This window comes from Tinamus guttatus, unplaced genomic scaffold, assembly GCF_059628265.1.
Source record: "Tinamus guttatus ecotype Peru unplaced genomic scaffold, ASM5962826v1 Tinamus_guttatus_pri_ptg000397l, whole genome shotgun sequence".
Classification (NCBI taxonomy): domain Eukaryota; kingdom Metazoa; phylum Chordata; class Aves; order Tinamiformes; family Tinamidae; genus Tinamus; species Tinamus guttatus.
Genome location: NW_028288931.1, coordinates 2,602,234 through 2,625,924, shown reverse-complemented (window position 1 = coordinate 2,625,924; position 23,691 = coordinate 2,602,234). Strand labels below are relative to the sequence as shown.

General features: G+C 55.2%; 2 protein-coding genes across 3 annotated transcripts; both read right to left on the bottom strand.

The window, feature by feature from the left end:
* Nucleotides 1–2,025: 2,025 nt before the first annotated feature.
* DHDDS (dehydrodolichyl diphosphate synthase subunit) lies at nucleotides 2,026–10,735 on the bottom strand. Its single transcript, XM_088531141.1, has 9 exons — nucleotides 10,673–10,735; nucleotides 9,834–9,921; nucleotides 8,859–8,975; nucleotides 8,286–8,428; nucleotides 6,841–6,957; nucleotides 6,538–6,639; nucleotides 5,815–5,929; nucleotides 4,001–4,108; nucleotides 2,026–2,650 (listed from the first exon to the last, which is right to left on the bottom strand). Exons 2-9 carry the CDS (start codon nucleotides 9,894–9,896, stop codon nucleotides 2,411–2,413), a joined length of 1,005 nt encoding a protein of 334 aa, XP_088387267.1. The 5' UTR covers nucleotides 9,897–9,921; nucleotides 10,673–10,735; the 3' UTR covers nucleotides 2,026–2,410.
* Nucleotides 10,736–13,102: 2,367 nt separating this feature from the next.
* On the bottom strand, nucleotides 13,103–21,854 carry LIN28A (lin-28 RNA binding posttranscriptional regulator A). Of its 2 annotated transcripts, none has more exons than XM_088531022.1 (4): nucleotides 21,818–21,854; nucleotides 20,597–20,775; nucleotides 14,638–14,822; nucleotides 13,103–13,325 (listed from the first exon to the last, which is right to left on the bottom strand). In XM_088531022.1, the coding sequence occupies exons 1-4, from the start codon at nucleotides 21,852–21,854 to the stop codon at nucleotides 13,103–13,105; spliced, it is 624 nt and encodes a 207-aa protein (XP_088387148.1). The 2 variants fall into 2 exon arrangements, with proteins under 2 accessions (XP_088387148.1, XP_088387149.1); XM_088531023.1 differs by lacking the exon at nucleotides 21,818–21,854 and adding an exon at nucleotides 21,489–21,519.
* Nucleotides 21,855–23,691: the final 1,837 nt, after the last annotated feature.

Below are 23,691 nucleotides of genomic sequence, written 5' to 3'. Positions count from 1 at the left end.
AGGGATGCACTGTGCTCCCGGGCCCAGCTCCTTAGGCCTTACCTGGAAAACCAGCACAAGCCGCACGCCTTCCCCTGCCTCTCCCAGGGATCTCGTGGGCTTTTTCAGTTCTTGGACACAAGAGCTGCATATATCTCCACTCGCATGCTGATTATTTACATCTTCACCATGTAAAAATCCCTTCAAAACAGACAAGCTGGATCCTCAGCCACAAAAGTCCATAACTTAAACACCCACTGGACAGAGGGACTCTTGAGAAGTAGGAACCTGCCCTTATTACTTATGTCCATCCTTTAAGGAGGCAAAGTTACTATTTTATTAGAAGAATTAATGCAAGTGCAATAAGACAAACTGTGAGGTACCGCAAGCTGCCCCCCACCATCACCCAAAGGGCCTGAAGGTTGGATTTTTTTCAACCACAGCGATTGCTCTTATAGAAAGGTATCAAAACTCTCCTGACAAACCAAGTGTAACTTTGATCCTTCAGTTACCAGAGCTGCAACGCTACCATTACACTGCAGAAAGTGACCACTGCAGTTTTGGTTGTTTGTACAATTTAAAAAAAAATTACTGGTCTTTGAGGCAAATATACATTCTTGGAGGGAAGACAATCTCCCTGTCTGCCTGGCAAAACAAATTGGAGAGCGCTCAGTCTCATGGAGACTAAGAACTATTTCCATAGACAACTTCCTGCAACATAAAGACAGGCAAAATAAAAATGTAAGTGAAAATAAAGATGTAAAGAACAGGCAAAATACCACAAAATAAGCTTAAATGGACAGCTTCCATCTCGGCATACTTTCAGCCAAGCTACTTTACTTACGCAGGAGGATGCATTTGCACAGTGCTTCAATCAGCCAAGTCTTGGGACACCAGCAGATTGCCCAGACAGTGCTGTAAAAGAATTCAGCTTTGAAATTCTTTCTATTTTAACAGGAATCAGATAAGGAGTCTGTCACAGGTTAAACAATACTATATCACACCTGGATGCCAACTTCATTAAAACTTAGAAAACAAGCTCTGTATAGTTTTAAATGCTAGGCTTAAAAAAATAAAAATGTTTGGTATGAAAATGCTTTATTCATGGTTTGACAACTTAATTATGCTCTTCACAATCATACTCAGCATGCTGAGTTTGCAGCACTTAATCTTTAAATCTGCATTTTCTAGTCCTCATCTGAGGGAAAAAGGATCTCTTTGAAAACAGCAATGGCTGCAACTGCTGCACCTGTACATACAGCAGAAACAAAAGCAAGACAACATTTTCTGTTGATTATTTTTTCTATGTGGACGGAAACAGGAGAATTAAGAGATGAAAATGATCTTGGAAATTAGCTATTCCATCTCCCTGCTGATAGAGAATGAAGAGCAAATACCTCTCCCAGCTACTCCAGCCCTTCTTATTCCAATCAGCTGCATAGCACTTTTAAGCCATTTTCATTAGGGATAGGTTGGTTTTGGCTACTGTATCACTGAACTAAGCCTACCCTAACACCTTGGAAACAGGATGGTTAGTCATAGCTTAGTTCTCTTTTACAAGTCTGGCATACTATAACCATCACCTGGTTTTAGCCAACTTGTTTTCCTCTTTAATCCATTAATTTAGGTCCATACCAATCCTTTTTCTTGCCTTCTTGGAGCCTTCCCCCTCCTTCCTGCAGGACAATCGGGATGTTCCAACATCAGTAACTGCTTTAGGTGCATTTGGGTCCCTTCTGACCTTGTTGCTGAGATTTCACAGGACCTGACAGCAAGGTGAGGCTTTGGGCCTTCTTTACAGTGACCACCTTGGTTTAGTTCTTTGGAAGCCAAGAGCAGATCTAAAACCCAGCAGTCAGGAGGGGAAAAAGAAAACAAATAGATGCTATTAGGGAGCGGGAAGCATCTCTACCACTGCTTGGCACAGGCCCACTTATACACCGGGAATAACCCTCTCCGTATAGAATGGAAAGGAGACACCTCATGGAAATAGTAAAGGAAATCTTACCAAAAGATTCCCCACTGCAAGGCTACAAAAAAAAAATAAGTCCAGCCTGATTTAACAGCACTGATTTCCTTTTCCTCAGCCAATTCATGAGGAGCCTAACAGAACTGGAAGCTCATTCCAGTAACCTGCTTGTCCCCAAAGCATCCAGGCCTGCAATATACCAGGGAGTGCAGAAAAGGCAGGGGAGTTTATTCTCTCTCTACCATCAGGGGCCCGAGGCAGGACGGAAAAATGCCATTACTTTCTTCAGTGGTTTTCATAGAACTAGGAAGGTTGGCACTCGGATAGTGCCACTGGGGATGTAAAGTGCTGTAGCCGCCCTGCATCCCAGCTGGAGTTCCACACCAAGGGAATTCCTCTGGGCAGCAGCTGTTATTCCTCACAGTTTGAAACTGTCTTCCCAAGAACTACCTGGCACCTGTGTCACGCAGACACAGGGCACAATCTTTCAAAGAAGTCCGCTCTCTTGTGCTCTAGCGCCTGCAGAAAGCCCTGGATTCTCTCTTCCCTCATGGCAGCGCATTCCTGCAACAGTGTCCGTCGACGCCGAGAAGAGTCTCCATGAGATGCCAACCCCTCCTGCTGCAGCTTCTCTGTCACATAAGCCTGATCCCTTTCCATCTGTTGTCGCCTCCTTTCCTCCATGTAGGAGTCTCTGGCCTTCTGCAGTGAAAAGCAGCAGAGCATTAGCACTTCACCAGGCCTCCCTGCCCACCCGTGGTACACATACAAGGTAGCAAACAGCAGAAATAACCTCTGCTTGGCCATCAATCGGCAGGTTAAATAAAGAGAGGCTCTGTGTGCATCTCTGTGCTGCCAGGCAGCTGCTTGATTGGTTACAGAAAATACAGGAATATCCTTCAGGACCTTCTCCTTGAGATACAGCTCTGCTCACAGCATTAACTTCTAGTTAAAATAGATAAAGGTCACGGCAGACTATGGAAAAAGCCTCAGATACCTGACTCAGAGAGGAGCAGAGTAGAGGAGTGGTTTCACATCACAGACTCGCACACCAGCTATCCTTGCCAGTGTCATTACAGAATCTTTGAACCCATTCACATGGCAGCAGAAAGGCTTTGGGGGATTCAGAACAACGATTTATGGGGCAATTCTTTGAGCTCATGATCGGGTCCTGGGCTAATTGGCTGCAGTGAATGGGCTCAGCATTGCCAAATGCCTGTGCTCTAATAATGTACCAGCTCCAGACGTGGCATAATGGGCAGGATAAAGGAAAATGTGGCAGCTCTCTTTCCACCTATCCTCAAGCATTCAAAATATATTGTAAAGAAACACTTTTGGGTTTCTTCTCATTGCACATACCTTAACTTGGCAGGCATAGAACTGCTAACATAAGAGCTACATCTGCGTGGAGGCAGATTAAGCCTTCATTAAAGAGAAATAAGACTGTGGTCATTGTTATATAACCTGATATGCATACATTAAGGGAATACTGGCTTTTCAAGAAAGCAAAATGTCCAAAATACTTACTGGAATGAGGAATTCTCATACTTTTGACCACACTTCCTCCCTATTCAACTCATCAGTCTGTCCTCTGGCACTGTAAACTAACTTTTGCTGTGCTGGGATGAAGTGAAATTCTGCCCATGCACCAGAAAAGATAGAGAGTTTTCAAGAGGGGGCTTTCAAGAAGCTCAGCATCTTAAACTGGCTGGTTTTGCCCTCTGGAGCACTCACCTGTTCTGCCCTACCAGCCAAGGAGCAGGAAGAAACCCTTCCTGCTGGTGGAGCAGCAATGAGCAGTGGAGGTATTGGCAACTTTAGATACCTTAGTTACTCCAGAAAAAACAGGAGCTTGTCCATATCCTAAGATGCTGTAACAAGCTACAGGAATTCAGAAGTCGCACATCTAGAATAAGCTGCTATTAATGTATTAATGCACTAAATTCCAAATTCCCTGTTCATACTTCACCTACTCTCACCTGATCTCCAGCATGTTATAGAGCTCTTCTATGAACAAAATACTGTGTCTCCAGCTCCCTAAGGCTCCCTTACCTGTAAAGCGCTGTAGTTCATCTGGAAGCGCAGGATAGCCTCACACAGGTTCCAAAAGGAATATTCTGGCCACAGCACTGACTGAAATACCAGGCATGAATGGGATGTCTGCAGAAAGCAAGTTCATCAAGAATTTAGGTGTCTAGTGAAGGAAAAGTCATCAAGACAAAGCTCAGTAAAAATAGGCCTTTTTGGCCACAAAGACTTTACTTAGGTTGTGTTATCAGATTCCTACATAAAATGAAATAAAAATAACTAGGATACTTTGAAACTGTACAGTGTAGAGTCTTTCTGCCTAGTCTGCTTTTAATCCTGGGACAAGTGCCATCCGTTCCCATACAAGTAATCAGCAGAATTATTTCAAATGCTAGGCTGGTCTTCACTCTTCACAGAAGTATTTCTAATAGCTGAAGTATAGCAGATATACAGAAAAACTAATAGAGCACTTCTGGACTATCAAAGGCTGAGTTAGAAGAGCAACAGATGAACTGAGGATCAGTTCATGACACTTGAGACCTTTACCAAATGACGTCTGGTGATATTCCTCACTGCCCTCTCACTGCATTTAAACTGCATAACGAATCTAAGAGTTGTGTTGCACTGTTGGCATCCTAGAGCTGCAAGATTGAAGCTTTCAAGTCAAACATCCACTTTTGCCATCAATTCCTTAAAGTTTCAATTAAGCAGATAACCTTTCAGCAAACATTACTATAAAACATGACACGTAACAGGACCCTGCATGTTCTTTTTAAAACTCACAGTGCTGTAAGAAAAATCTCAGCATGAATTCTACACAAGAGAATGCTGCAAGGACATTTTGCTGCCACAGAATCACCCCTAGTAGCACAATTTTTCTACATTGGGGTTGTTAGGACTCACATTACTGCCAGCAAAGGTAAATTTGCACTAGTGCTTTAAATGGTGACCTGGCAGGGTGAGAGCACGAATAAACATTGCCCTCTACCACTTCTGTTGAACGAGCTGCAGTCAGTGGCAGGGGAGAGGGGCCTCTTGCCAACGAGATTCACAAAGCATTCAGCTGCTCAGCAATGCTCCATCGGTTACGTCCAAACTCAGGCTCCAAGACATCCTCGCCAGGACTGCCAACAAGAGAAACGTCCCTTTGCAGCACTGACACCTGTCCAGGGCGTACGTGTGCCCAGAAACATGCTTGCTGGGCAGCCCAATTCGGGCCAGGCAACTTCCATGAACTTGCAAGCTAAACGTCTTAGAAGAGGAGTATTTGATGTGGTTGCTTAAAGGAATTTGGTTCTTGGCTCCAAGCTGTACAAATTGCAAAAGAAAGGTTAACTTTTAAGTAAAACCGCTTGACTCAAATGTTCTCAGTGTTCTCTGCAGAGCCTAGGTTACAAGCATTTCAGTACTGCTTAGTATGTGAAAAAGAAATAAAAATAGCAATGCAATTGCAGATACATGAATTTCACATGTTAAGAACTTACTATACCTCAGCTTTGTGGACTGAGGTATTTTATTTGGACTTTGCCATCCTCAGAAGCTGTTCTGAGAGGGGTCTTGTTTCACTACCAGGGTCAAATAAAGTTGCAAAATGTCAACAAGTCAGTCATGCACATTATGTATAGACTAGCAGGGTAATTCTTCAATTCCTACAACTGAAGGAAACATTTGACACCTTCTTCCAGAAAACCTTTCTGAATTTTTCCTTCAACAAGCTACCTACAACTTAGCTGGCAAGTGTTTAAAAATTCTCACATCAGTTCATGTCTGGGTCCAACAGAACTCTCCTCTGCAAAGATGGAAAATATTAAGAAAAAAAACAAAGTTAAAGACTTTACCTGCCAGAGTAGAAAGTCGCTCAACCGGACTTCTCCTGAGGTTCGTATCAGGAGATCTGGGTCTGGGGAGTTGTTGGTGTACAGACACTTATCAAGCAAGGACTCTGACACGTCACTAAGGGAGACAGATGCACTCCATTGAGATTACCCTCACAGCCTGGTGGAGGTGGTACTACATAACCAGAATTACTGAGAATTAAACATATTAAAATTGGGTGACTGGAGCTGTACCACAGCCAGCCATCAGCTTCCTTTGGACACACACTGCTGTCTGCTCCACAGGCTATTTCAAATGCTGCTTTAGCCCCCACAGCATGTCCCTCATGCTCCTTTACTGGCCTAACGAGACTGCAAAGTTCCCTCTGGAGCAGAGGGCCAAGTGCTAACGTCTCCATCTCCTCCAGGGCGGAGGAACAGTTCAATATTCATGATTCATCTGTTCTTTAACCTCATAGCTAAGACTGACAGTTAAGAAGCCAACTACTGTGGCGTAAAATCTGCCTTCACATTTAAACTAACTTAAGACACAGCCCTAATTTCTTTTCTGTCTGGCTTGTGAACCCATCCCCATGGTAACTGAAATAATAAAAACTAACAACTCCATAGTAACTTAAGTCATTTGTTCCAGTCAGACTGGTTTAATAGAATCTATTTAAAAGCTACTTGGTTTCTGGGAGGTAATTAGGAGACATAGGAGGTAGGACAGAGAACGAGGAGAATTACCTGGGTTCGAGCAGTCCTTGTTCTACCCCCCAGGCCATCTCCCTCACAGCATTGCTGATTTCATGTCTCGATGTATATGCAAAGCAGACATTTAGAAAGCATCTGAAAAGAGAAAGATGTAAAAGGAACTAATCGAGAGAAGGGCTTAGCAGATGGCAGAGAGAACCACCTCTCTGGAAGAGTTACACATGCTCACAGGAAAAGAAAAATGTCTGTGCTGTATCTGCCAAGTCTCAGCCTTTAGGTACACGAGGCAGACACCAGCTATCAGCCACTTTGAACAGTGCATTACTCCTTACTTACTTGTTGTAGTTCCTGGTTGCCAGCACAGCTTGGGCAATCAGTTCCTGAATATCCAATGGCAGAAGTGGCAGGTCCCCAAGGACACGGATACACACACCATGCTTTTTCAAGTTCTCCCTGCAGCCAACAACAAGAGTGAGGACTGCAGAAAACAGGTCAGTCCTGACTGGACGAGAGCCAGGTTTGCCTTGCATAACATCCACCAAATGGGAAATGCAGGCATGCAGTGGTAAAACAAAATGAAGAATTAGAAAAAGGCATAACAACCAAATATTGTTCACAGATGACTTAGGGATTGGTTTGGGATGATGGAAAATGAAGGGGAAACTGATGGTTCTATACACAGATTTCTGATTCACAAACTTAATCAAAGCACAAGATAATGACCACAGATTAGGCATTCCTATTTGAGGTTAGGAAACACGTGTTTGGGGAAAAAATGTACACAGATATCTAACTAATGAAAAATAAACAACATAGGAAACAGATAATAATGGCCATCTCAACAGCATCTTTTTTTCTGCTCTAAGGAAAGATGAGTGCATCAACAAGGGGATGGCAAAATGGAAACTAGCTGAGATCGGAAACTCATGAGATTTCTCAAGGTTCCTGCTGCTGTCTGACCAGTGCTACAAGTTCCCTTGTGATTAAGGGTCACGCTGGGTAGAAAACAGGGCAGCTAGCACAGATTGCAAGTTCACGGCCTCCTGGATTCATAGCATGCCGCAGTGCTCAGGTATTCCTGCTCTTCTCAAGTTCTGCCAATGAATACGAGTCATCCTTTCCCTCCACTTATTCCAGTTGTGCTCCCTCACTGCTTTACTGGTTTATTTTGTCTGGGTAAGCATCTCCTCTCTATATGCACGTTCTTCTCACCCAGGAGGAATGGGGACACAAATATATGCACCAAATGTGAGCAACATGTCACCATAATCATTTTGGTCACTCGGAGCTGTACTAGTTCTGACTACACAGACCACATAAATTAGGTCCCCACCTCAAAACGTGACCTCACACACTATATGCCCATCTGTAGAGGTCTCAAGTACTTTGAAACACAAGCTGCAGAGTTAAAACTCTAATTTCCTGAGGATACTAGGACTGAATTCAAGATAAAGCATTGATATTTCACCAAAACAGGCACCTAAGGCTCAAGTCCTAAGCAAAATGTACGATTGTGTTGTCTTCAGCTGAAAGCTGCGCTGTTTCAAATAAATGGACAGGATTATTATGCAATTAACCCTAAAATAAAAACAAGTTTGTTGTGCTTGGAGACAGCATGCTCAGGAGACCTGGAGGTGACATATGGCAACACAGACCACTGGGTGGAGGACTGCTGCCTTCATTTAAGCCATTTTCACAAGTTGCATAAGAGAAGCTAAGGGAATATTCCATGTTTTGCCATTACGCGACCCCGGGAGAAACCCACACGAGAGGATTCTTACTGTTCTTCCAGTAGGCGACTAAATTTCTGCCTCGCCAGATCCATTAGCCCATCCACTTCCTCCTTGGAGCGTTTAAAGTTCTCAATACTAAATGCATAAACAGTGACCTCCTGGATACCCAGATTTAAACACCAACGCAGCGTCTGTTAAGGAGACAAAAGGTAATTAAAAACTGAAATCAGGTAAGCAGCCTCAGGAAATCAGGCAGGTAGGCAAGACCCACCTGCTCTGCTGCTAAAACTTCCCTGTAATTCCCCACTACAGCAAATCTGGGTCAAAAGAAACTAAGATCATTAAGAGCTGATGACGAATTCCACCTGATGACGAGTGTCAAATATAGCTCAAAGAATTGGAGAAAAATCTCCCTAGTTCCAGTTCAAATCATTATTAAATTTTATAGCACAGATTCCAAATAGAGCATAACCATGAGACTAGCCTTTTCACAAACTGAAGCAGAATTAGCTCTGCACAAGGCCTGATTCCAGGGAAGAAAAAATAAAACATATCAGCAAAGTGGTGAACTCAGCTCAGACTTGCAACATCCAACCTAGGGGCAGCAACCACCCTTCCCACCTGTGCCAGCTTCTCAAAGCCTTGCGAATGCCCCTGCTGTCTCTCCACGTGGCACTTCTGGGCATAGCGGCGATTGCCATCCATGATGAAGGCAACGTGCTTGGGCATGGGACCTGCCTAGAACATAAGGAAAGGTGACACAGAGCAGATGACACAGGAGGCTAAGGATCAAGCTGGCATCTTGCCTCACAGAGAGCTCAGCCCTGCTGTTCTTGGCAGCACCACCTATTTGTAGGAAGGAAATAGTTAGTCCCACCTTAAATCCTGGAACTGGAAAGAGAGTAAGCAGCTAATTATCATTTTGCTAATCCTATTTAAGGCTCTATAAAAACATTTCAGCACTGACAATTGCCTCAGACGAAGAGCAACTCTGTTCCTCCATATTCTATTACATGACAGAGACTCAGGAGAGAAAGGGGCTGTGACGCAGCTACCTCTCTGCAGACACTGGGGAGTTTCACACTACTGTCAGCCTACGTAATTTTGCTTTAGGAGTTCACAAGTGTTGCTGCAGACATATTTAAGACATATAAAGCCATCATTTTTCCCCCTTTAAGGGCAGCATTTCCTTCTGCTGACCTCATTAAACTCACACAAATCCCTTTGAGGGGACAGTAGCACCAGCTTCAAGACTGCTGAGCACAGAGAATTCTCCTGGAACTGGGGGACTGGGATTTCATTCACCAGAAACTCAGCTTCATTTTTTAGAACCATACTCAGAACATCACATTTCCTTCCCTCCTCCCATGCCCTGTCTCCCTCAGTAAGGAAGCACAACCCTGGAAGCTGGAAACTCAGCTCACTGGAAAACACTGCCTGCAGCCCAAGTAACTTCCCAGCCCTAAATACTGTTTAGGTAAACATCCAATGCCAGAATTAATATGCGATAATGTTGCTTGCAACTCTATTTTTCCAAAACTGAGCTGTCACAGAGGCTATTACTATAATTAATATTCATTAAGGTTCATTCCTTACCTTAATAATGTTGGCGCAAAACCTCTCTATGATGGTCAGCTCACCTTCTCTGATCCACGACATCGCTTCTGCTGAGAGCTTATTTTCTCTTTAATTAGGAAGATGAAAATAAAAGGGACAGAGATTCTGCAGAACCCAAAGTAAGATTATAAGGGATCTGCCTGGGGAAAGAAAGAAAAAAAAAAAAACACTTTGGTTAACTGTTTTCAAGCTCTTTTATTATTTGTACCAATTCACAGATAAGCAGGTGATGAGGGAGCTAAACCTTCAGCATTTTTTTTTTACACTCAAGTTGCTGGAAACCCTTAGAACAAAACCTGCCTACTCGCCAGCCGCGCTACTGCCACCGCAGATGGGCCTTGCTCTTCCCAATAGAGAAGTGTAGCCTCCACGGCCATAAAAACCTTGCTTTCTCACCACGTTATCCACATAACGAATATTTTAACAGGTCTGAGCTTCACTAAACTTCCAGACCCACCTTCAAGCCCTGCAGCCAGGAGTGCCTAGAGAGCGACAAGCGGCCGGCGGGCTCTGCTGCTAGAGCCCCTGACGTGCTGCAGAGGCCCCCTCCTCCACCCCCACCGCGGACTACGCTTTCCCCGCCGCTTTCCGTGGAAAAACATCCCCTGCATTCCCGGAAAAGCCGCTGATCCCACCAGAAAGGGGCAAAGAACTCCCGGAGAATCGGGAGGCAGCAGCCGGCCGAGCCCGGGCAGCCGCCGCGGGACCCCCCCGAGCACGAGCAGCTGCCGCGGGAGGAGGCCCCGCTCCCGGTCCCGGTCCGGTCCGGTCCGGTCCGGTCCGGTCCGTCCTCCGCCCCGCGGGGCTCCCGCCGTTACCTCTCCCGGCGGCGCCGCCTCAGCTTCCCGGGCAGGGTGACGCGCACTTCTGCTGACGTCACCCGACGGGGAGGGGAGGGAGTCCTGTGCGCAGGCGCGGCGGGGCGTGGCCAGAGCGCATGCGCCAGGCGGGGCAGGGGAGGGGCGCGTGAGGCGGGGCGAGGGTGACATGGCGGCCGCGGGGGGACAGCGGGGAGGGGGCGAATTTGGCGGGGGCTGGATGGTGACAACGGGGGCGGGGGGGCTTTTTCTGAGGTGGGGGGGATGGAGGGAGCGGGAAGGGGCTAGAGAGTTTGCGCAGCCCCAGGAAACAGCAACCCCCACCACCCAAAACCATCAGCAGCAGCCATGGCCCACAGTGTTTTATTTTTATTTTTTTTTCCAGAAAAGAAAAAAAAATCACATTTTACATAGCTGGTACAAAAAAATAAAAACACACACAAAAAAAATGGAGAGAGGGGGGAATCCCCGCAGCACAGGGGGTATCGGCGCTGGCTGCAGGGCGCCCGCAGGAAACCTGCGCTTGGCCAAGGGCTGCCCCCTCCCCAACACCTCGTCAAAACGCACGCATTCCACACAAACAAGCTTTGGTTGCTAGCAGTAAACATGGGAGTTACATTCTTACGTCTCCTCGTAGACAAATCTCGCGGCTTGGGGCTTTATTTCTCTCTTTTTTTTTTTTTTGCACCAGGGGAGGAAACATCTCGCGAGGGCCGCTTGGTCCTCATACATTCACACGCTCCCCGCATGGCCCCGTAATGCACCGTGCCCGGCGCCCGCGGCCCTCGCACGGGCAGGCAAGGGGAGGATGCAGCAGTTTATTAATTATTGTCAAGACGTGGGGAAGAGCCACAAGGCAAGTCAAGAAACACCCTCCTCTGCCGTGTGGCTTCCCTTTACCTACAAAAATCCCCTGTTTGTTTTTTTTTAATTTATTTTTCCTGAATCCTGGTCCCTTATTGGCCCTGAGAAAAAAATGAGTGATTCACTAAGCCGTTTTCCTTTTGCTTTTGCCTGGGGCAGGGATGGTTACAGAAGTCATCCCCCTAGCACAGGCAGAGCTGCAAGGCAGAGTACGCAGAGAAGATCCTGTCTCTCTGGTCCAAAACCTTTTAGATGTTTTTTTTTTCTTTTTTTCCCTTTTTATCTTACTTTTGTAAACAATAATCAAGGAGAATACTGAGAGAAAGCGGAGAGATTTACAGAGGTATTTACATAGACTAGACACCTAGTGGAAAGTCACCAAAAAAATCAAACCGAAGGGGAAGGGCAAAGGTTCTACATGATTCTTCAAGACAGAAACAAGAATTGGGGGGGCAGCAGTTTACCCGGCACAACCGAGGGGGCCCGGGAAGGCCAGCGGTGCCCCCGCAACCCGATGTGCTCTATTGCATTTACCCCGTTGAGATAAAAGCGGCGATCCTGAAGCAGGGTCGTCCAGCTCCCCGAGAACTCAGAGACTTTCCCCCACCCTCCCCAAAAAACAGACACCACCACCTCACCATAAAAACTACCGGAGCAGAGCAGGGAAGAGCCGGGGGAGCCGGAGTCCCCTTGGCACTGATGGAGCAGATGCTCCCCATCCCTGTGCCCGTCTACATCTAAACTTATCACTACCTAAAAATCAGCAGGAAGACGAAAAAATCACAGCACCCTCCCCAGGGAAGGGCCCAGCCGGCCCCAGGGCTGCCAGGTTTAACACAGCGTTGCCCAAAAAAAACAGGAGCGCAGGGATTCCCAAGTGTGGAGCGGAGCCGGATCCTCCGGGACAACGTGGGATCTAGTGGCTGTGCCCTGCCCAGGGCACCGCTGGCTTCTCCTTCCTTCCCTGCAGCCCAAAACCCCTCTTGCTCCGGTAGGAAAGAGGCTATTCAAATACAGACCAAAAGAAAACTAAACGCAAACATACCCAAAAAAACACAACCAGAAAGCTCAGCAACACGCCGGGCCACCTAGCAAACACCCAGTGAGGTAGATCTGCACTTCCAGACAAACCTTGTCACTTTTTGCTGTTAGAAAAAACCCTGCTCTCTATCCAGCGCTGGCTACAGAGGCAATTTATCCCTGAGATTGCTCGAATACCTGAGAATAAGTTGCAGGAGTTAGGTCCTTTCTCTCTCTCTATCTCTCTCTCTCTTTTTTTTTCCTTTTTTTCTTTTTTTCCCCCTATTTTTTTTCTTAAAGATTAAAATATACAAAAAAAAGAGAATATATTAAAAAAAAAAACCCTAAGACGACAAACAAACCCAAAGATACGTCATTCACGCACGTCCTAGTGCAGGTTTCCCTCGGCGTTGGCTTCGGCACGGGCGGAGAGGCTGGAGGAGGGCGACCCGCCGGAGCCAATAAATAAAGGCAGGGCTGGCAGGGATGGGGGGGGACGACAGCGGCCACCGACCCCCCGGCATCCCCGAACCCCGGCGCCCGCCATCATTCCCGGGGCTCCGGCAGGGCCGCGGGGCTGCGCATGTCGTCGTCGTCCTCCTCGTCGCGGAGGCCGGCGGCCTTGCCCTGCGAGCCGGGCGACTGCTGCGCCTTGGCGGGGCAGTTGGCCACCATGTGCGCGATGCTCTGGCAGAAGTGGCACTTCTTGGGCTGCGGCGGCAGCTTGCACTCCTTGGCGTGGTGGTCCAGCCCGCCGCAGTTGTAGCACCTGCTGCGGTGGGAAGGGAGGGTGGTTCAGGAGGGGGAGGCGCAATGGGATCCTGGGCTGCATTAAGAAGAGCGTCTCCAGCAGGTCGAGGGAGGTGATCCTGCCCCTCAGCCCTAGTGAGGCCGCATCTGGAGTATTGTGTCCAGTGCTGGGCCCCACAGGACAAGAGGGATGTGGAGCTGCTGGAGAGAGTCGAGCGCAGGGCCACAAGGATGATCAGGGGCCTGGAACATCTGCCCTATGAGGAGAGGCTGAGGGAGCTGGGCCTGTTCAGCTGGAGAAGAGAAGGCTGAGAGGGGATCTAATCAGTGTCTATAGGTACCTCAAGGGAGGGAGTGCAGAGGATGGTGCTGGTCTCTTTTCAGTGGTGGCCACTGATAGGACTAGAGGAAATGGCCGGAAACTGAAGCACCAAAAGTGCCACAGGAACTTAAGGAAAAATTTCTTAACAGTGAGGGTGCCAGAGCACTGGAACAGGCTGCCCAGAGAGGTTGTGGAGTCTCCTTCTCTGGAGATCTTCAAACCTGCTTGGACGCAGCCCTGTGCCATGTGCTCTAGGTGACCCTGCGTGTGCAGGGGTTGGACTAGATGATCTCTAGAGGTCCCTTCCAACCCTAAGCATTCTGTGATTCTATAATTCTATGACATCCCTGCTGGCTCCTCCGTGCGTCCCAGGGCCGCTCCCACACTTCGGGTTCAGCCCGGCGGTGCCGCTTGTACCAGGAGATGGCAGCAAACGCCCGTGCCCAAGGAGGCAGGATGGGGACACAAAGCGGGACGTGGGGGCAGAGGAGCCCTCCAGCTCCGTTCTGGTTGTGGCCCCTGCAGGGAGGGAGTCCTGGGAGGAGCAGGACCATCCGGGGGGACAGGCAGCATCTCCGGCTGGAGGAGGAACAGCCAATTCCAGCCTTCGGCATCAGACAGCCCTGTGCCGGGCTCATCCGCCGCAGCCCTCCCTACACGGACACCATGTTCCCGTTGGATCAACGGCAGGAGAATGGGCTGGTTCCTGTCCGTTTTAAGCCCTGCTCGGGACTTGGACAGCCACAACCGCTTGCTCTCCTTTTCCTTCTCCAGCTCCTTCCATCCCCACAGCTCGGTGACAGGAGCCTGACTGGGAACACGTCCAGGCCTGGGAGACCCTACCTGATGTCCAGCCATTTCCTGACCCCCTGAGAGGTTTCTCTTGGAGAAAATCCCCCAGGCCGGCACATCCCTGCCATGTTTCCATGCCAAGGGGATGGCTGGCTCGGCACATCCCAATCCCTGCCCACCTTTCCCAGCACTGGGACCCCAGGGGCTCACCCCTTACCGGTCTCCTTTCGCCCTGCGCTTCTGAAGGCTCTTGCTCTTGGGCCTCCTCTCGCTGCCGATGCAGAAGACACCGCCGGGGCCGGTCACCCGGATGGACTCGAGGCCTTTGGACGACTTCTTGAAGGTGAATTCGACAGCTTCGCCCTCCTTGAGGCTGCGGAAACCCTCCATGTGGAGCTTGCTCTGCAGGAGGAGAGACACAGAGGGGTCAGCGCTGATCCCTCCCCAAATCCCAGCACGTGCCAAGGACCCAGTTCTGCAGAGGGACTTTCTCGCGGGCACCATCCCAGGACACGATGGACACGAACGTCCTCCGTGTCCCCCCTCGATGGCAGCTTCGCGCTCCCTTGCGGAGAGGCAGGAGCTGCGGCTGGGAAGCCAACCTCCCTGTTCCAGCAATTCCGGGGGATTTGGACATAAAGGGAAGGCAAAGCGTGGAGTAGGAACCAGGACCCTGCGGGAGGATCTGCCCAGCTACAGGAGTAGAGATGCTTGGGCAAAACCCTTGGACGCAGCAGCACCCAGAGCTGCTGCTGCTGCTCCCTGCAGCTTCAGCCCTTTGAACGCTCCCAAATTTAGCAGCCGTTCGGCCCTGGATCATCCTTTCCCTCCCGGCATCGCTGCGTTGCTCAGCGTCCAAACCGAACTTGGGAATTGGGATAGAGCGGGCGGAGGGACGAGGAGGAGCAGCTCCCCCGGCCGGGCTGGCGGCTCCGCGTCCCGGCGGCTCCGTGTCCCGGCGCCTGGAGCTGCTCCCTGCTCCTTTATGAATGGAGCCGCTGGCCCATTCATGGGAGTCTGTCACCGTCACGTGGCGCCGCAGCCCCCCGTCAGCTCCAGGACACGCACGGAAACACCCCCAAAACCGGCAGGGAGGAAGAAAACAGCGTTTGCTGCTCCGAGGGGGCTCCCCCGGGATGCGCGTGTGTCCCTGGGCAAGGGGAGGACCCCTGAGCACCCCCGGGCAGAGCCAGCATCACCCGGGCTCCAACCCGCTCCAAAGCCACCGCCGAGGTCCCCAAGGACACCCCAGGGTCCCCGTGGCCAGCGCCGAGCGCTGCCTACGCGGGCCAGCTCGGACAGAGCTGCGACCAAGGCGGGAGCCCCGACGGCCACGCGGCCGGGCAAACTCAGCGCGTGCCAGAGCGGCGCCGGGAGCAGCCGCCCGCGGGGATCCCACGGAGCAGCCCAGCTGTGTTTACCCGAGCGGCACCTCCCGGCGCGGCCGCCGCGGGGGGCGGAAGGAGAGCGGCCCCGCGATGCCACCGTCCCCGCGCGCCCCCATCGCGGCAGCGCCGGGAGGAAGAGGAGGCCGAAAGCGGCGCCGCTTCTTTCCCGGCGGGAGCGGGCGAGGATGCCGAGGCCCCCCCCGCCCCGGCCGCCTTTTGAAGTGCGCGGCAGCGGCCGGTGGTCCCGGCGCATCCCCTGCCCCCTCGCGCGCCGGCATTGCTGGCATTCCTGCCTTATCGGATAGGTAATCAAACTGCAGCCCATTGAGGCGGCCGCATACCTCCCGCCGCTGAAAGGAAGGGAAGGGGCCCCGCGGCCCCGGCCCGGCACCACACACAAAGCGGGGCCTTCCCGGCGCTCCGCGCGGCCCCCTCCCCAAAATCCAGCCGGAGAGGTTGGGATGGGGGGTCGCAGGGAGAGCCCGGGGCCGGCCCCAGAACAAAGGGCTGGCGCTGTCCCCTGCGCGCGCCCGGCAAATTCCAGGAGTTCCAGGCTCCTGGTGGGAGCGGGGGGGAAGGGAGGCCCGAGCGGACGCGGCCTTGCGGAGCGCCGGGAGCGGGTGCCGGCCGGGAGCCATCCTGCCCCCAGGAACGATGCTGCCCCCGGGAGCGTTCGGCCCCCGCGGGTAGCGCTACGAACCCTTCCTCATCCACACGCTAACGCTGCGCTCGAAAGCACGGCCTGACTCAGGCATTGCCCTTGCCGTCATTCAGATCCAGAGTGAACAGCAGGATGAAGGACGGCACGGATGGCTCCAGCTCCCGCACAGGCCCTGGCAGCGCTCGGCCGGGCCGCGTTACCCACCCTCCGGCGCCTCCTTTTCCCACTGCTCCTCCGAGGAGCCGTCCCGTTCCCGTGCGCCGGGCGCTCGGCGGCACAAGGACACGTTATTCCCGCGCCAGGCGGTTCCTCCAACCGGCTTCGTGCACGCGGCCTCCAGCCCCATCCACACGGGAACTGGGCATCGCTTGAACCCTAAATCCCCTGGAAAACCGGCCGGGCCAGGCCAGGCTGCGGAGAGAGGAGCAGCCCTGGGGAAAGGCCGGTCCACGAGGCTGCACATCCCCCTCCTCATCCCGCTGTGCCCGGAGGGATTTTTGGATCCAGCAGGAGGGAGGCCACGGAATGGCCCCAGGGCCCATTTGTACCAGCAGCTCCCAGCACAGAGATTCCCATAGGGAGGATTCCAGCATCCCGCAGCCGCATCCAGCCCTTGGTTGCCAGGTCCTTCCCGCCTGCTGCATCCTCTGCAGCTTCCCGAGTCATCCCGCCCTTTCCCTGGCACCGGGGCAGCCGCCATCCATGTGGAGCGGGAATCGACTCAGCTATGTGGCCAGGGAGAGGCTCCTCTTCCAGACGGAGGAGTCGGAACAGGGATAAACAGGGAGACTTCCTGCCGGATCCAGCCTGGCAGAGGGCCGGGAACATCGCCGCAACCTTCCTGTTCCTTCCCAGCCTTGCCCTGGCCCATCCTGTGGCGAGAAGCCCCAGGATTTTTTCCTCCTTATCCAAACGCAATCCCAATAAAGCTACTTCCCTGCCAGGACAGGGGTTTTCAATGCTCCCTCTCGACTTTCCGCTGTGAAACGGCTCAAACTCCCATTCCCAAGGCGGGCATCCCTTGGAGGCAGCTCACCTGTCCCAAACCCTCCACTCCCTTTTATTTTCCACCACTCCTGACGTAGCCAGAGCCCCACTCGGGGGCTAATTGGGATCAGCTGCTCCCTATTAATTTCATAGTTCAGGAGTGGCCGCACTTGGTGCTCGCCAGCCCCAACCGCACCGGCAGTTTCAGCTTTGGACACCGTTTATTCTTACGAGGATGTAAAGGGAGGACAGGAAGGGGTTCGGAGCCACCGGGTCCATCCCAGGTCTCAGGGGCAGCCCTGGCCCTTCCCAGGCCCCGGGAGAAGGGCAGAAATCCCATTCATTTGGGCTATTTTATCTCGGAGACCATTTAAGGGTGTTTTCTGCGGGCGGATGGGGGCAGGGATGCGCCTGGAGCCATCCGTTAATCTTTACACAGAGACAGGAGCCTTTTTTTGTGCTCGAGGAGGGGGTTTCGGGGAGGGGGATAAAGCCGGGCTCCCTATCCGATGCTGCTGCCGCATTCCCAGGATGCGGCGCATTTTACGCCGGCAGAGATTGTTAAGAACTGGAAAAATAGTTTAGGGAAAGAAATTAAAAAATAAAAATAAATAAAAAGGAAGATTTGCTGAATTTGCTCCCGCCTCCCCTCCCCCACGGCAGCCGATGTGAAGGGACATTTGTGTCCCAGCCCCGTTTGTGTCCCAGCCCCGGCAGCCCCCGCGGCAGCGAGCTGGGATCCGGGATAACCCGGCACAAGGCCCGGCCCCGGGCCCCTTCCGAGGGCCAAGGGAAGAAGGGGGAGATGTTGGAGGGCTCCCGTGGGGGTCCCTGCTCCTGTGCTCCCAGTGACAAGATGCTCGGCGGGAGGCAGGTCCTGCCGCATCCGATGTCCTGCACACGGGACTGGGGACTTGGGTGCTCCCCTTGCACAGGGAACGGGAAGGGCTGAATGAACCAGCCAAAACTGCCTTTTCCAAGAATTTCCACCTTTCTTGAGAGCAGAGGGTTGGAGAAACACGCCGAGATGCCCAGCTGGGACACAGGCCCGCGAGCGACTGCCCTGGCACCCCCTTCCCAGCAGCCTGAGCCGGGGCTGGGTTTGATATCAGCTGGGCCCAGCGGCACCAGGGAAAAAGCGATGGAGGCGCCCGGATTTCCGCCCTCTCCCTGTTTCCAGGTTTTGCCGCCTTTGCCGGGCGGCTCCCCCGGCGCTCCGGGATGCTCCTGTAACCGGACACCCGGAGCGGAGGTGTGAACGCAGCAGCCGCATCCCCGGGGGGTGAAACACGGCCATTTCGGGGGGGTTTCACCAGCCTCCGACTCCAGACCCCCCAGGTCCCGCTCGGCTCTCGCGAGCGGCTCCTCCGGGTTCCATCCCGCACGCGGCTCCCCACGAATCCCTGCCCAGCGCCCAGGGGAGGCATTCGAACCCAAATGCCTCATTTTGGGCTCACAAAGAGAGGGACAGGCAGCCCTGGAGGAGCCCTGTTAGTCTCCTGTCCTGCCGAGATTTTAATCTCTTTGTGATCAGATAAAGGGCGAGAGGGCTGGAGACGCTGGGGCCGCACACCCTGCCGAGAGGGGCCATTCAGACCTGGTTCCTGTAATAAAGTGATTTAATAGATCTAAAGAGGCCAATTCCCTTCTTTCTCCCACAATTACTTCCTGTGGGTCATCACTCACACATGTAAATGGCGAGGGGAAGGAAGGGACTCTCGGGGCTCTGCTAAACCCCAACCTCTGCACCGGGGCACCCTCAGTTTTGGCTTTTGCCCTTCCAGGTCCACCTTGCTGCCCGGGAAGCAGGGAGGGCTCCGGAGCGCACGTTCCCGCTCCCCATCGCCACATCCCCGCTCCTCTTCCCAAAGCACCAAACACATCCCAGCGCTTCCCATGCCCAACGGCGGCTCCCGGGGGGATGCTGCGAGTTTGCGACCTTCCCCGGGACCCCCGTGCGATTCCCGTTTCCCGCAGGACCGCGAGCAATCCGCAATCTCAGCCGGCCGGCGCCAATAAACGCAGCGTGGCACCCGCTTGTGCTCATGTGCACGGCCCTGTTTTCTCCCCGTGCCGCCGCGACTGCCCGGAGGAGCCGCACGGGCTCCCCCAGATGATTTGGGGTCTCGCTGGCAAACAGCGCCACGACCAGAGCCCGGGATGGAGCCGCTGCAGACGCCGTTTCCCTATGTGGCTCCCCGGGGAAGGGGGACGCGGGGCTCCCGCGCGCCTCCGCTCGCTAGGTTAGCACGGGCAGGACAGATCCCGACGGCTGCCGCCAAACGCACGGAGCAAGCGGGAGCAGAGGGAGCGGCGTGCTCGGCACGGATGCGCCTCCGAGCGCGTCCTATTCCCCTTCCCGCGCTGCCCGGTGCTTCGGGCACCGTCCCCTTTCCCCAGCATCTCAGACTCGGGCCCTGGCTGTGCTGGAGCGGCTGCATCCCGGCAGCCGCAGTTCCTGCAGCGCTGGGGCAGGATCGCGGAGCGGACGCGCGCGGCGCTGCCCGGCTCGGGACGGCGCTTGCAGCTCGAGCCCGGACACCCGACAGTCGCTGCACGCACCGCACGGGCTCCCGGTCCGCGCACTGGGAACGGAGCGGGTTTTGGGCAGGAATTTTGTCCTCCAGGAGCGCAGCACGGGGATGAGCGCGCATCGCCGCACGAAAGACCGTTTTGTTCCTCTGTTTTCCCGGTCGGAGCCCCATGACCTGGAGCAGAGCTCAGTCCTCCCGCAAGGATGAGCCTCCCGACTCCAGGCTCTCAGGACCCCACATCCGCACTGGGGGACACACAGATTCACCCCAGCGGGCACCGCTTCCCCCTTCCCACGTGCACGGGCACCTGCTCCCCCCGGATTGGGGCCCCTCGTGGCTCCAAAGGGCTCCCCAGGGAACCATGATGCGAAAATGAAATCGCTCCAGGATCGGTTTACAGGGTCGCTCCCCGGAGAGGTGACCCCAGGCCACAGAGGGGCGAGCGGCTCTGGGCCCCACGTCGCTCCAACAGCCCGAGGGGGTTGGAGACAAATCCCGGGAGCCTGGAGCATCCCGGCATGGGGGAACGGGGGTCCCGCTCCGGGGCCCAATCCCGAGCGGCGTCCCCGGGGCCGCATCGTCGTCCCCGCTGCCCTCCCCGCGTACCTGGTGCACGAAGACATCGACGGGCGAGTCGAGCGCCGCGCCGCCCTTGGCCGTCATGGAGAGGAAGCCGAAGCCCATGCGGACGTTGAACCACTTACAGATGCCGGAGCCGTGAAGCAGCTGAGGCTCCTTCTCGGCCTTCGGGGAGTCTCCGGCCGCCTCCTCGCCCGTCTTCGCACCTGGGGATGGATCCGAGAAGCAGCTGAGCCCAGAGGAGCCCAGGGTCCCCCCGGCAGCCCCTCTGCTGCCCCCAGGGGAGCGGGCAGCCCCCATGGGGGCCAAATCCTGCAGGTTGGGGTGCCGGGAAGGGGGGAATCCCCCCCGCCGACATGGAGCCCGGCTCTGTCTCCGTGCGCACAGGGACAGCTCTGGAGCCAGGGAAACGAAGGCAGCGCCACGGTGGGATCGCCTCAGTTCACCCCTTCCTCCCCAAAAAGAGCCTGAACCCATTCCCCTCAAAAACACAAACAAACCAACCCAAAATAACTCCCAAACACACATGCACAAAAAGGGAAAAATATTCCCAAAATAACACCCCGAAATCGCCCTGTCCTCAGCAAGCCACGCTGGAGAAAAGTCGCTCCAGTCCCTCTCCTAAAGCAGCAGCCGTCGGGTTGCAGCAGGAGCTGCCGGCTCCAAAACAGCCCTGAACTTTTGGGCTCATCTTGAGACAAGAAGGAGAAAAAAAGAGGAAAAAAAAAAAGAAAGAAAAAAAAAGGAAAAAACATCCTGAAAAGGCCCCGAAAGCCCCGGGCGGCCCCGGCGCGGGCAGGGGGCGCGGGCCGCGCCGGGGGCGCAGGGGGCCGGGGCTGCGCGGGCCCCGCGCTCGGGCCGCGCGGGGTTATTAATAATCGCGGAGCCGCGGCGGGCGGCGACAATAATATAACTTAACCTGCAAACTGCTGGTTGGAAACCGAGCCCATCCCGACCCTCGCTTGCAAATTCCGCGCTCTGGCTGTTACCGCCTCCTCCCTCCTCCTCCTCGGCCAGCTTTGAGGGTATCGGCCCGGCCGAAAAAAAAAAAAAAAAAAAGAAAAAAAAAAGAAGCCAACAAAAAAAACCCCCAGCTTAGACCCCGACAGGAGGGAGCCGGGAGAGGTTTGACTCCATCTTCACTCCAACAATAGGGGTGGGAGGGAGCGGGAGGGTTTTTTTTCAAAGGCTCCCAAATTCGCGGAGACAATAGCGGCCCCCGCGCCCCCCCCCCCGCCTCGCACCCACCCGCGGGGCCGGGGGGCGCGGGCCCCCCCTCCGCCATCGCGCCGGCCCCTGCGCCGCCCGCGCCGCGGGGTCCAGCCCGCCCGGGGGGCGGCCGCCCTCCCCCCTCCACGTGACCCTAATTAACCCCCCCGCGTTAATAGCGATACATTCTGGGAGAGATTTGGGGAGGGGGAGCTCGGCCCCCTCCCTCCAATCAGGACGAGGCCACCTGTCAAGGCGAAGATGTGACCCCCCCCCCGCCCCGGTGCATTGAGGCTTTGGGACCCCCGCACCCCGCGGCGGGGGGGACACGGGGTTGTCCCCTCGCCTCTCCGCGAACCCCACGCGCGAGCGCAGCCACCTGCGGCCCGCGCAGCTCCGCGGGGGCAGCGCTTGGGGCTGGCGCCGGAGGATCGGGCCACCCCCCCCCGATCCCCTCGTGGGCAATAGGGGACCCCCCCCCCCGGGAGAAAACACGAGGGGGCGGGAAAAACCCGCGTGCTCCGGCGGCCCGAGGAGCGGGCGGGCCCGGAGCGGGACCGCGCGCCCGGCCCGGGCCGTGTCCTCCCCGCGCCGGACCGTGTCCCCCCCACCCCGCTGGGGCCACGCGCCCCCGTGGGTCCCGCATCCCCCGTCCCGGGGCCGCGCGCCCCCCGGCCCCGAGCTCCCCCGCACCCGGGGCCGCGCAACCCGCTAGGGCGGCGCGGGGGAGCCGGGCTTGGGGGGATCCCCCCCACCGCCCCGTCCCGCGATGTCCCCCGGGGCCTGGCAGGGACAAAGGGCGAGTGACCAGCGCCTCCATTTCCGGTGGCCGCTGCGGACAATGTCCCGCTCGCCATCCGGCCGGGCCCGGCGGCGGGGGGACAGCGCCGCCCGCCGCCCCCGGCCCGGCCCGCGGCCGCCTCCGCCACCGGGGCCGCGTGCGCCGGGTGTCCCCGCAGGACCCCCCCCACCACGGCCACCAAATCCCACAGGGGCGACCTGTAAAAGCGCCCGCTCCGGCCCCGCCGCCTCCCACGCACCAGCGTCGCCGCGCGGGTGCCCCACGCGGGACCCCCCCACCCGTGGGGAGCCCCGTTCCCTGCGGGGAGGCGCTGCGGGGGGGAGGGGGGGCGCCGCGCTGAGGGGGGAGCTGCCCGCGTGGGGGGTGACCCGGCCCCCGTCGCGCGTGGGGCCCCGCGCCCGCGGGCGCCGCCCGGCCCGGCCCGCGGCCCTGGCCATGGTGCTGAAGCGGCGCCGCTCCCTGTCCAGGGTTCTGGGGGTCCCGCCTTCCTCCTCCTCCTCCTCTCCCCGGCCGCCTCCTCCTCGTGCTTGGGGTGTCCAAGGAGAGAGGCAACAGGGGAGCAAAAAGCCAAAATAAAGGAATAACCAAATTTAAAGGGAACCGAGGGAAATTCTCCCGTGTTTTTCATCCCCGTCCCTCCGCCCTGCCCTCTCCCACCAGGCAATATCTGCTGCGGGCCGCGGTGCCAGGCGGAGGCGCCCGGCGAGGGGAGCCCTTCCTGCCCGCGCGGGCGGGCGCTGGGCTGCGGCGAGGGGCGGCCGCCCGCGCGCTCGCTTTCACGAATAATGGCTTCATTAGATGGCAAGAAGTGGCCGGTGACCTCTCCGAAATGGACTTTGTGACCCCTGCTGACCCCCCGCCCTCGCTCTGACAGCCTGTAAATCTTCGCCCCGCGCAGCCAGGCCGGGCCGAGGGAGGCGAGCGGACGCGGCGACGCCGGCGCTCGCGCGGGCCCCGCGTGGCGCAGGGCTCCCCGTCCTGCGCAAGGAGGCGAGCAGGGAGCCGCGGGGACAGGAGATCCTTGGGGGCAGTGGCACCGCAGCGACCACCGCGCTGCCCGTCCGTCCGTCCTCGTGGGCTCCCGCTGCTCCCTGCGTCATGGCCCTGGCAG